This window comes from Schistocerca americana, chromosome 6 (assembly GCF_021461395.2).
Source record: "Schistocerca americana isolate TAMUIC-IGC-003095 chromosome 6, iqSchAmer2.1, whole genome shotgun sequence".
In the NCBI taxonomy this organism is placed as follows: Eukaryota; Metazoa; Arthropoda; class Insecta; order Orthoptera; family Acrididae; genus Schistocerca; species Schistocerca americana.
The window spans coordinates 587744036-587756605 of NC_060124.1; the positions used below are offsets into that span (position 1 = coordinate 587744036).

Here is a 12570-nt window from a genome sequence, read left to right on the forward strand (position 1 = left end):
TGGGGGAGGAGGTGAGAACGGAATCCTGTCTGGGAGTGAGGAGAGAGATGGGGGCACCAGGGAAGTGTTGGCGAAGGAGGAGGGAGAGATTCCAGGCCTCGAGAAGGGAAGGATCGGGACGGGAGAGGAGGTATTTGTATAAAGAGGGTTGGGAAGAGGAGGAGGAGGTGGAGGGAGCAGGGCCAGGCAGGGAGACATCCATGGCATCCTGGGGGGGGGGAGGAGGACGGGGTGGTGCCTTTTTGGGAGCGGAGGAGGTGGTGGTGCCACTAGGGCGTTTAACGGCGGCAGAAGGGTGGGTGGTGATATGAGGGACGGGAGCTATAGGGAGGTGGCGGTAAGGGGCAGGTCCCAGCGTGGACGCAGCAGTCGGCGCTGGAGATGGTGACGCTGAAGGCGACAGCGACGGCGACGGTGGTGGCGGTGATGGCGAAAGCGATGGGGAGTGTTGGGCATGGGCAGTGGCCTGACGGGCCACCAGCCTAGCTGGAGCTGCAGTGACAGGCCGGGGGAGTGGGGGGAAAGGATGAGAGGGAGAGGAGCGGGAGGAAGAAGCTGGAGAGGGGGCAACAAAGAACGAGGGCGAAGGGAGAGTGAGAAGAGGCGGGATGGCAAGAGGGGGTGTGACTGGGCACACCATCTTATGGTGGTGGTGGCGGCGGAGGGGGAAGTATAAACTGTGGCTGTTGTGGTAGTGGTGGTGGGGGCTGACATGACAGGGAGAAACAAAAACGCACAGGACGAAAAAGAAAGGACAAAAACTGGGGACAGATGGAGATGGAGAGGGAGACGGAGGAAGACGAAGACGGACGAAGATTAGAGTCGCACGCTGCTGGCGCTGGCGCTGACGGCGACGACGGGTGGCAGGAATGCCGCAGCTGCCGCTGCTGCTGCAGGAGGCTGGCTGGCTGGCTGCTACCGGCAGGACCGCTGCTGCCGCCGCTGCTGGGCGGGACCGCTGCTACTGGCCGGGACCAGGACCGGGACCGCTGCTGCTGCTGCTGCTGGCTGGCTGGCTGGCTGGCTGGCACCTGAAAAACCTAGCGCTTCGATTAGTGCTGGAATGGCACAATCGAAGGGCGGTAACCTTGCGGAGTACCGCCGGAGATGTGGCTTACTGGACTAGGGCAGAGCGGGTCCCCATGTACGAAACCGGAGGGAGCGGCTATTGGTCGCTGTCTGCACGTGGCGTAGCGGTGGCGCCCTCGCTGCGCGAGAGCCGCTGCGCGGAATAGCCGCCGCGGAGGCGGAGCCCTCTATGGGCTGACCACGTCCATTTGTTCGGGCGCGTGTTCGACTTCCGCGGCGGAAGGTACTAGAGAAATCTTTCCGCTGCAGCCTGCAGTTAGAATATTCTTACAGGAAGAAGCGTCATAGTTTCCACCAGCTTATGATCGTCATCGTTATCATCATCATTATTCTCATCATCATAAATGCTGATCAGTTTTGATCCAGGTGTCCGTTTTCATTTTCCTGCTGATTTGTTTCGTTTATCACAAAGTCCGTTGTTTCAGTGCACTACTTCTTGACGTCGTCATAAGTCGACTTGGCAGTGTCAAACTCCATCATAACACTCTGGGCAGGCGCACCCATACGGATATTATCAAGCACTTTGATTTAACTCCTACACTTATCGATTGATATCTACTCCTAACAGTCATTTTCGCTGAGTTATAGTATTGTGAGCACTACCATACACTTTTAAAGTAATCACAGACATTGAATTTAATACACCCCGTCACGTGAACTTTGGCTTGATTGCTTTCATGTGTATCAGTGACACAGAAGGTTGTTATATATTGTCGATTAAGGTGAAGCGAATGGGAAGGGAGGAAGTGCGTCCAACATGCCGCGGTGAATGAGCCTGGCGCGACTGGTTGTCCAGTCTCAGGTTCTCGGATTCGAAATTAGCCAAGTCCGGGTTACTGAGGCGTTATTCATATTAAAAGCATAAGATAAAACGTAAAAAATGTTCTGCCTAAATTCCAGGCATTTTTGTTTCTTGTTCGCATCTTTTAGTAGTTCAGATTCGAAGATGCATTATATTATTACTCGTAGAGTTTTAAAAATATGGCCTGCAGGAAAACTGGTTTGATCCATTTCCACGCATTTCCTACCAGTTAAAGTTTACATTCAACTCTTAAGTTGCTCTTTGTGTGCCTCTGAATTGCTGAACTAGTCTTTTTTCTCGAAAATTATGCTTCCAAGCTCTTTTGGCCATACGGAGATTTAGGCAAACCGTTGCGCACAGACTCATCGGTCACTGCCTGGAAACTTTGAAAATTGTAAAAAAAAGCATGTCTGTATTGGAACTTTAGTACAGAAGGGATGAATTGAGTTACTGCCATTGAACCGGGCTTTTAGAACTGAATATTTGTCTTCGGTAAGTGTTCTAATCAGCAGCACAGTCTTGTTAATGTTATCAGAAATCTTCCAGCACGGTGCCGTCCTGCCCTATCAGCTGGCAAGAGGAACAAGCGCTCTCACTGTCGCTACCGGAGAACGTGAATTGCGTTTCTTGTCTGACGGTGCCACTTACTGAATGAAGTGCGGTATACTGTTGTGTTATTGTACTTTGACTTCGAGGAATTCTTTGTTAGTCATGCAGTAAGGAGAATATTATAATAAAGATGTGTTGAGTGTGCTTAGAGAATCTAGCAAATTTTATTTATAAACATGGAACATTTACACAGTGAAATATCGGAATAATCTAAGATAGTCGCAAGAAGGTAATCGACAAGTAAAGACATAATTTCGCGACCGTCGCACTGTGGTATGGACCACTAGTCTCGTCACTCAAGGTACAGGAACTGTCCTAACGAAAACATTGTCTTTTCTGTGGTGGGCAACAATTCCAACAGCCACATCGTAGGTGCAACTACAACGGAAGAATATCTGTTGAGAGGCCAGAAAAATTTTGCAGGCGGGCAGTCGCCTTTTCAGTAGCTGCAAGGCCAATAGTCTGGATCACTGACTTATAAGGCCTTGTAACACAACCAACATGTCCTCCCTACGCTCGTACAGCGAACAGCTGACAGCAAGAGGAAACTACAGCCGTTAGTTTCCGGAGGGAAGGGCGATATACCGTACGGTTAAATGATGATGGCATCTTCTTGGGTAAAAAATTCCGGAGATACACTACTGGCCATTAAAATTGCTGCACCACGAAGATGACGTGCTACAGACGCGAAATTTAACCGACACGAAGAAGATGCTGAGATATGCCAATGATTAGCTTTTCAGAGCATTCACACAAGGTTGGCGCCGGTGGCGACACCTACAACGTGCTGACAAGAGGAAAGTTTCCAACCGATTTATCGTACACAAACAGCAGTTGACCGGCGTTGCCTGGTGAAACGATGTTGTGATGCCTCGTGTAAGGAGGAGAAATGCGTACCATCTCGTTTCCGACTTTGATAAAGGTCGGATTGTACCCTATCGCGATTGAGGATTATCGTATCGCTACATTGTTGCTCGCGTTGGTCGAGATCCAATGACTGTTAGCATAATACGAAATCGGTGGGTTCAGGAGGGTAATACGGAACGCCGTGCTGGATCCCAACGGCCTCGTATCACTAGCAGTCGAGATGACAGGAATCTTAACCACATTGCTGTAACGGATCGTGCAGCCACGTCTCGATCCCCGAGTCAACAGATGGCGACGTTTGCAAGACAACCATCTGCACGAACAGTTCGACGACGTTTGCAGCAGCATGGACTATCAGCTCGGAGACCAAGGCTGCAGTTACCGTTGACGCTGCATCACAGACAGGAGCGCCTGCGATGGTGTACTCAACGACGAACCTGGGTGCACGAATGGCAAAACGTCATTTTTTCGGACTAATCCAGGTTCTGTTTACAATATCATGATGGCCGTATCCGTGTTTGGCGACATCGCGGTGAACGCACATTGGAAGCGTGTATTCGTCATCGCCATGCTGGCGTAACACTTGGTTACACGTCTCGGTCACCTCTTGTTCGCATTGACGCCACTTTGAACAGTGGACGTTACGTTTCTGTGGCTCTACGCTTCATTCGATCCCTGCGAAACCCTACTTTCAGGTGGATAATGCATGACCGCATGTTGCAGGTTCTGTACGGGCCTTTCTGGATACAGATAATGTTCGACTGCTGCCCTGGCGAGCACATTCTCCAGATCTCACACCAACTGAACACGTCTGGTCAGTGGTGGTCGAGCAACTGGCTCGCCGCAATACGCCAGTCACTACTCTTGATGAATTGTGGTATCGTGTTGAAGCTGCATGGGCAGCTATACCTGTACACGCTATCGAAGCTCTGTTTGACTCAATGCCCTGACGTATCAAGGCCGTTATTACGGCCAGAGGTGGTTGTTCTGGGTACTGATTTCTCAGGATCTATGCACCCAAATTGCGTGAAAATGGAATCACATGACAGTTGTAGTATAATATATTTGTTCAATGAATAGCCGTTTATCATCTGCATTTATTCTTGCTGTAGCAATTTTAATGGCCAGAAGTGCAAGATAGACCACCTTTTATATCTTTGCGCAGTGTCTGTTCAGAAGGATATCGTCAACCGGAAAAAACCGCCAATTTACGGATCAGATCGTAGAATATTAGATCCCTTAATCAGGTAGGTAGGTTGGAACATTTAAAACAAAAACAAAAAATAGGATCAGTTTAGGTATAGTGATGATTAGCGAAGTTCGTTGGCAGGTTGAACAGGACTTCCGGTCAAGCGTGTTCAGGATTATAAATACAAAATGGAATAGAGGCAACGCACAAGTAGGCCTAATTATGAATATTTAAACAGGAATGAGAGTACACTACTACGACCAGCGTAGTAGCTAAGACAGATACAAACTCAGCATCCATCAGAGTAACACAGGTTTACATGCCACCTAGCTCCGTAGGTGATGAAGAGGTTAAAAGAATGAATGATAACATAAAACAATTCATTTGGATGGTTAATGTACTAGAAAACTTAATTGTGATGGGCGACTGGAATTCGGTCGTAGGAACAGAAGGAAAAATTGTAGGAGACTGTGGACTGGGGGAAAGGATTAAGACGAAACCACTCGGTTGCATTTTGCGCGAAGCATAATGTAATCATCTCTAACGATTGGTTTAAGAATCATGAATGGAGGTTATATACGTGGAAGAGACTTGTAGTCGTCGCTGGATTTCAGATTTATTATATAATGGTACAACAGATACTTCGGAATTAAATTTTAAACCATAAGCCATTTCCAGAGGCAGATGAGGACACTGGCCACAATTTATTGGTTATGAACTGTAGATTAAAACTGAAGAAATTGCAAAAAGGTAGGAAACTGAGCCAGAGGTCGTTGAAAGAGGGAGCATCAGGCAACTATTGACTGAAACTGGAGAAAGGAACACAGTAAAACGGAATGGGCTACTTTGAGAGGTGAAGTAGCGAAAGAAACAGAGGATCAAATGCGTAAAACGAAGAGCACTAGCAGGAATCCGTGAATGTCACAGGAGATACTGAATTTAATTTATGAAAGTAGGAAATATAAAAATACAGCAAATGAAGCGGGTGAAATACAAACGAGTAAGGAATTCAACTGACAGAGAGTTCAAAATGGCTAAGCAGCAATGGCTCGAGCACATCTGTAAGGATACAGCAGCGTGCATAACTAGGGGAAAGATAGATACTGGCCAGACGAAAGTTAAAGAGGCCTTTGTAGCAAAGAGAAACGGCTATATAAACGTCAAGAGCTCAGTTGGAAAATCAGTACTAAGCAATGAATGGAAAGCTGAAAGGTGGAAGGAGTGTAGGGAAATGCTATGGAAGTGAAACGAACGTGATGGCATTATTATAGGAGGACAAGATGACATAGATGTAAATCAGACAGGAGATGTGATACTGCGAGAATAATCTGACAGAGCTCTGAAAGACATAATTCCAAACAAGGCTGCTGGAATAGAAAACATTCGTTTGAAGTACTCATATACTTGGGAGAACCATCCATGGTAAAACTTTTCCATCTGGTACTCAACATGTGTCAGACAGGGGAAATACCCTCAGACTTTAAGAAGATTTTAATAATTCCAATTCTAAAGAAAACTGGTGGTGACAGTTATGTATATTACCAAACTACAAGTTTAATAAGCACGTTGCAAAATAATGTCACGACTTATTGAAGGGAGAATGGGAAAATTAGTAGAAACTGACCTCTAGGAAGATCAGTTTGGGTTCCTGAGAAAAGTAGGAACACGCGAGGTAGTACTGACCCTATGACTTCTCATAGAATATAGGTTAAGGAAAGGCAAACCTTCGTTTATACCTTTCGTAGATTTTGAGATATATTTTGACAATGCTGACTGGAAAATAGTCTTTGAAATTCCTAAGATAGCAAGAGTGAAATACAGGGAGCGAAAGTTTATATACAACTTGGACAGAAACCAGACGACAGTTAAAAGAGTCGAGGGATGTGAAAGGGAAGGGAGTGAGAGCAGGATGTTATTCAGTCAGCGCATTGAGCAAGCAGTAGAGGAAACCGAAGAAAACTCTGAGAAGAAATTAAAGTCCAGAGTGAAGAAATAAAAACTCTAAGGTTTGCCGATGACACTGTAATTCTGTCAGAGACAGCAAATGACTTGGACGAGCAGCTGAAGGAATGGACAGTGTCTTGAAGGGATGATATAAGATGATCATTAACAAAAGCAAATCAAGGATAATGGAATGTAAATCAACTGAAACAGGTGAGACTGAGGGAATTAGATGAGGGCATGAGAGACACAAAGTAGGAGATACATTTTGTTATTTGGGCAGTAAAATAACTGATGATAACCGAAGCAGGGATGATATGAAACGTGGACTGGCGAAAAAAATCGTTTCTGAAGAAATTGAATTGGTTAATATTGAATATAAATACTATGTGCTAGAAAGCTTTTTCTGGACGTACTTCTCTGTAATGAAGCCTTGTGCAGAAGAGAAACGCGGGCGATAAAAAGTTGAGACATGGCATTCGAAATGCAGAGCTACAGAACAATGCAGAAGTCAAATGGATTGATCATGTAACCAATGAGGCGGTTCTGAATGGAACTGCCGAGAAAAGAAGTTTCTGGCATAACCTAATTAAAGGCTATGATTGGTTGATAGGACACATTCTCGGATGTCAAGGGCTCAAGAATGTACTGGAGGCAAGCGTAGCACGGAAAAGTTTTGAAGAGGGACCAGGAGATGAATACAATAAGGATGTTTAAAAGGATGTAGGTTGCAGTAGTTATTGTGGGATGAAGAGATTTCCACAGGACAGAGTAGCATGGAGTGCCGCATCAAACGAGTCTCTGAACTGAAGAGCATTATTACAACAACAACTACTGAAAAGAGTAAGTATTGTTACAGCAGTTAATCTTGATCTGCACCTTTTTGCACAACGAGTAGCAGAGGTACCATGCCTACAGCTCTACTCGGCCGTGGTTTACATCCATTAAAACCCTTGTTTGTCATCAGGAATCAAGAAAATATGATTTACTGACAAGAACACTTGTTTTTAAATAAAAATTTGGACTTTATGTTCTTCGTACTGGGAACTGTTGAAAGTACTTTCAAGAACAACGTCAAGTTATATATCCGAAATGTTCATTACTGTTCAGAACAAAAGCTTTATTATTTATGTCAGCAAGACGCAAGCAGCAATTTGGCTATAGTGGTCTACAGACGTAATCCTTTCGTTTACATTGTTTTGGTAGAGGTACTGAAAGATTTGCATGGCTGTGCTTGAAAGAAGTGGAAAACATTTTAAATATTTGTTACAAGTAACTGGATGTATTCTGCAGGATGTAAATTTGTGTGTTAAAATAGCAGACACATGTGTAGACTTAAAACAGTAACTTTTCCTCACTGTTCCATTAAGAAGCCCACCTATTTTCTTTCCTGTCAATTCTTTCCTAATCAGTTTTCCACTCACCATCGCAAAAGATTATGTAAAGACATGACTGGATAGTCAGAACGTACTGAAAAATTTTTCGCAATAAAAATAATTAGTTTTGTGAATCCTCTTAAACAATATTAACACTGAACGTTGCTTCCACTACAGTATGTGTCTTTAAATTTATTCCTCCAACTTATTTCAGATTTCAGGCGTAGAAATGTTTTCCATCTGTTAAAATTTGCCTCAGATACATTTCGTTCAAAATGAATTCCGTTGGAACGAGTTGTGCTTAAGCAGCACTTCATTTTAAGTTAAATGTACCATTGTGTAATTCAGTAGTAATTTAAAGGCAGTTACTGCTACTGTATGGATACTTTTAATCTTCATCTGTTTCAGCACCACACGTGGCACCCTCTGCTGCTGAAAATCCAATATTTGCTGTGTCCAATACAAGTGTTTCCCTAAGTTGGATGCCTCCTGAAGACTGCACTGGTCTTAATGGCTACATTTATGGCTACCATTATTCACTGGTTGAGAATAACACAGATGAGATTATTCAACAGGGAACAGTTGCCGAAAACATTCTGAATGTCAACTTCACAAACCTCACACCCAGCAACTGCTATGATGCTTACATTACAGTTGTCGCCTCAGGTGGAACCAGTGACTCAGATCAACTGAACATTCCATTCTGTACCAGTAGCACAGGTAAGTGTACTTTTGCTTCAAGTAGTTGTAAGTAACATGAGGTATGATGAAAATGCAATTTACTTGCCATTATAGCGTAATACATGCTTGTCAGTAATCATTCTGTAGCTACTCTTAATTACAAAGAGTTATAGTGTAAAATCACATGATCCAATGGTTTCATAACTTAAGCTTCTGTGGTAAGAGCTATAAAAATTAATTGTTTTGACGAATATCATAAATTACATTTTGATCAGTGAAAAATTAGGCTACTATCTGAGACGTTCGTGTATGGTGTATTCGCCAGGGAATTGATTGTATTGATGGGATGGAAAGTGCATCATAAACAAGTGGATACTATGACAAAGTGTGCTTATCTTTTAAATTTCTGGTTTTACGTAACTCGGATAAAAAAGTTTTATCTAACTGGAGTCATTGATTCCTTCAGATCTGGTTTGCTGCATCTGAGTGCCTATTTTCAGTATATGAGTTTGACTGACTTAGAGTCACTGACTATTATGGAGAGAGTAATTGGCGCTTAGACATTTCTTATACGGAATGAAGATTACAAATATGCTTTATATAGTTTTACCTTCATTCCTCCTTCCATTACATTTACCTAATGAGTTCCTTCTTTCTCATTACAAACACTTCACTTTTCTTAAAATATAGCACAAGGCATGATTGTGTTGTTAATGATAGAAACAATCTCTGGAAAGATTTGAAGGATTAAATGGTTAGCACTGTTATTGAATAAAGATACATACATGGATACAGACGTATTCCTCAACTTGTCACTTACTATTTTGTTCCCTGAGGGAAATGTAGGAGAGTGTAAAAGGGAGTTTTATTACTTTTAGTTGTTCAATTCCTCTGATTCTTCTTATTCCCTTGAAAAGTGTTGTCAGAACAATATGTAACGTACTCCATTGAAGTAACGAGTATCTTTTTAAGTTTTTCGTGTATCTCAGAGGCATAAAATACATAGTATATAATCTTCAAAATAAGCAATTAAAAGTAAAAAAGGGGAAATTTTAAAGTGATTTCTGTCAGGATGGAGTCAAATTTACTTTCAATTTCCTATCAATGACATGAAGATAAAGGATGAAGCTCAACTGGATGGCTGAAGGAAATCCAATGTATTCGTCATAGCAGCATTTCCGTTATTGAATTTTGTAAACCAAGGCGAACCTATATCTGGATGGCCAGATGTGGATTTTAATCCCGTTGCTCCTCAATGTCAGTCAGTTGAGGCCTACCATTGGAACAAGTTTCTAACACAATGCTATAACACTAATTACTAAAGTTTTACAGGCTATAATTTTCTTTGAGAGTTTCACTTACTTATTTTTGGCGTACCTCTGTAGGTACCTTTAGTCACAGACACTCGGTAGCAGTAGCAGTTTATTTCTATGAATATTATTGACTAATGTACAGCATAAAATTTAATGTTGTCATGGCAGAATGTACGTATGATTATTCCACTTAACTTTGTTGAAAGCGCTAATTTACCCACAGAATTATACAAAACTGACCCAGATCTCTTTTCTCTGTAGTACATGGAATAGCCCAGTAACTCAAAGTTATAACTATTCTCTTTCATTATAAGCACTTCAATTTTTCTCGCTTTTTTCTGCAAGCCTTCTGACAGATTATCTTCACTCTCCCTTCTTTCAAATGGTCTGTTAATTATATGTTTTCCTCTATAAATTTTCTTACGCACTTCTCCTACAGTTCATTAAATTAAGAATTCTTGAGCTTTGCAGCATGTTAAAAATATTGTAAGAATATACAACACATGTCAAAAAAACGTTATCAATTGCTGTGAGGAATTCCTGTACACGATAGAAGGAATATCCCAATAGGAAATGTCCCAACTTCGATTAGAATATTTGGGGTTTATCTCTCTATTGCTTTCAGCGCTACAAGATGATTGTTGAGAACGGAACCTGCTAAACAGAGCTCAAATATCTGTACAGTTCAAGATGCGTTATCCAAGTCTATATCGTTTTAGTGTTCACTGAATGAAGTTCCACTTTCATTTGAATGAGTCTATATTGCCAATAAGATATCTCATGATAGGAATTTGTGTACAGGAACTGCAGATTTAGAATTCCGAAACACCTAAAGGACGACCTACACGACGTTTGCGAACTGATATTGCCAATATGTCTTATCACCCAATTATTTGAAAACAGAGTGAAACTAACTGTTGGAGACAGTGGAGGTCAATCTCAGGGTGAAATTTCCATCGTTCAGCTTCTGCGTGAGTTCTTGTACGTGGTACTCGAAAGATATTCTTCCAGCTTTTCTCAGTTTTAAGGATTTAAAATACTTGAGTTTACGAACTGTTCGGTAAAGTTTGCTACTTCGAGAGTTCCGTGTCAGAAACTGTACACTTTGCAATTTATTATAGTCAACAATTAATCTCTTTGCTGAATGCACATTCTGTTGTTATTGGCTACCCTATTGGCTACATCATTTGTATTATATTCCACGTCTTTCACAATAACATATGTTACTGTATGCACGTTATCTCTTTCACCCTTTTTATAAAGTGGTTTCAGTAAGGATTATTTCAATATGTCAGGAAACTGACGACATCTGTAAGACCCATTGGACAGGTTTCTGCGTTTACAGAAGCAATGTATGATACATTGATCTTCATAGTCTTACTTGAAATTTCGTTATACCCTTGAAGATTCTTAGTCTTTAATGTTGTAACAACTGATTCTATTTCTTCTTTGGTTGCATGTGATATAGTGGTCTTGGACTACCAGGTACAGTAAGTCTACATACTTACCTGTAGCATAAAATTTTTAATTTAACATGCCGTCTGTTATTAAAGATTTTACAAAACTCTAGAAAGTCGTTAACAGTTTCATTCTCACAAAAGAGAAGTTTAATACACTGAGCACACATTCTACCCTCATACCTCTATTACAATTGATCACATAGCTTTAATTTTTCTCTGGGATCTTTTTATTCCCTTGGTCTAACGTCTGATGTCTTTCTTCGTCATTTCTGAAACAGCTGAAGAATTACAGTTGATCAATTACCTTTAATTTTTCTCTGAGAGCTTTTTATTCACTTGGTCTTACGTCTGATAGCTTTCTTCAGCATCTCACAGAATTGTCTGTATGAAGAGTTTGTTATAGCTCCTGTTTCCTCCTACATAATATTTTAATTTCATTAGTTATCCAAATCGATTGCGTTTTAGCACTGCTTACGCACCTGTATATTTCTCATGGGAAAAATCTTGATAAAAATGATAAAGCGCTGAAGAAATATATGCTGTTACCAAAAAAAGTGGAGAAAACGAATTGGACCTTCACAGGTTGACAGTGTATGTGATCTTTTTTTTTTTTACATTACAATACCAATCAGATTTGCATGTAACCTGGCAGTATGAGCCAATTTACGAGTATGACGTTGCCTCACCTCTAGCTTGGATGCTGGGACTGATTCAGTTAGGAAGGGTGTTACAAAGCCATTCTGTCCTCTAGTGTGATAATCTGGCCCATTCCCATCCTAGACGCTCCTTGACATACTGCACGCCGGGACTGGGATGGAGCCGAAGACTGAGCTTGTCCCACATATGTTTTATGGGGGACTCGTCTAGGAATCTTGCTGGCCATGGGAGTACCTTGACATCATGCAGAAACTTTACAGAGAAATGTGCCACATGTGGACGAACACTGTCCTCTAGAAAAATGGAACAACGTCGCACTCACACGAGAGGTAACATGTGAGGGCACAGGTTGTTTGTGACATATTGTTGTGCCATGAGAGTTCCCTCGGTCGCTACGAGCCAAGACGATAAGTCACACCTGATGGTTGCTGCACCTTAACGCCAGGAGTACGGTCGCTGTGCCTCTCCAACACACTGGAAGGATGGTCGCTTTCTGCGCGTCATTACCTCATTCGTCTACTGTGGTCATCTGTGGTATTGCAGAACCCATGCGACGCCATTCATCTGCAGTCCATGGTTCCTGTCG

The 12570-nt window shown here is 42.2% G+C and overlaps 1 protein-coding gene across 2 annotated transcripts in view; it reads left to right on the forward strand.

The window, feature by feature from the left end:
* The window catches only part of LOC124619917 (immunoglobulin superfamily DCC subclass member 4-like), a 265451-nt gene that overhangs the window by 170387 nt on the left and 82494 nt on the right, over positions 1-12570 (forward strand). For both annotated transcript variants that reach the window (XM_047146553.1, XM_047146552.1), the window contains exon 12: positions 8282-8593. In XM_047146553.1, coding sequence (XP_047002509.1) covers positions 8282-8593 — 312 coding nt within the window. The remainder of the gene's footprint in view (positions 1-8281; positions 8594-12570) is intronic.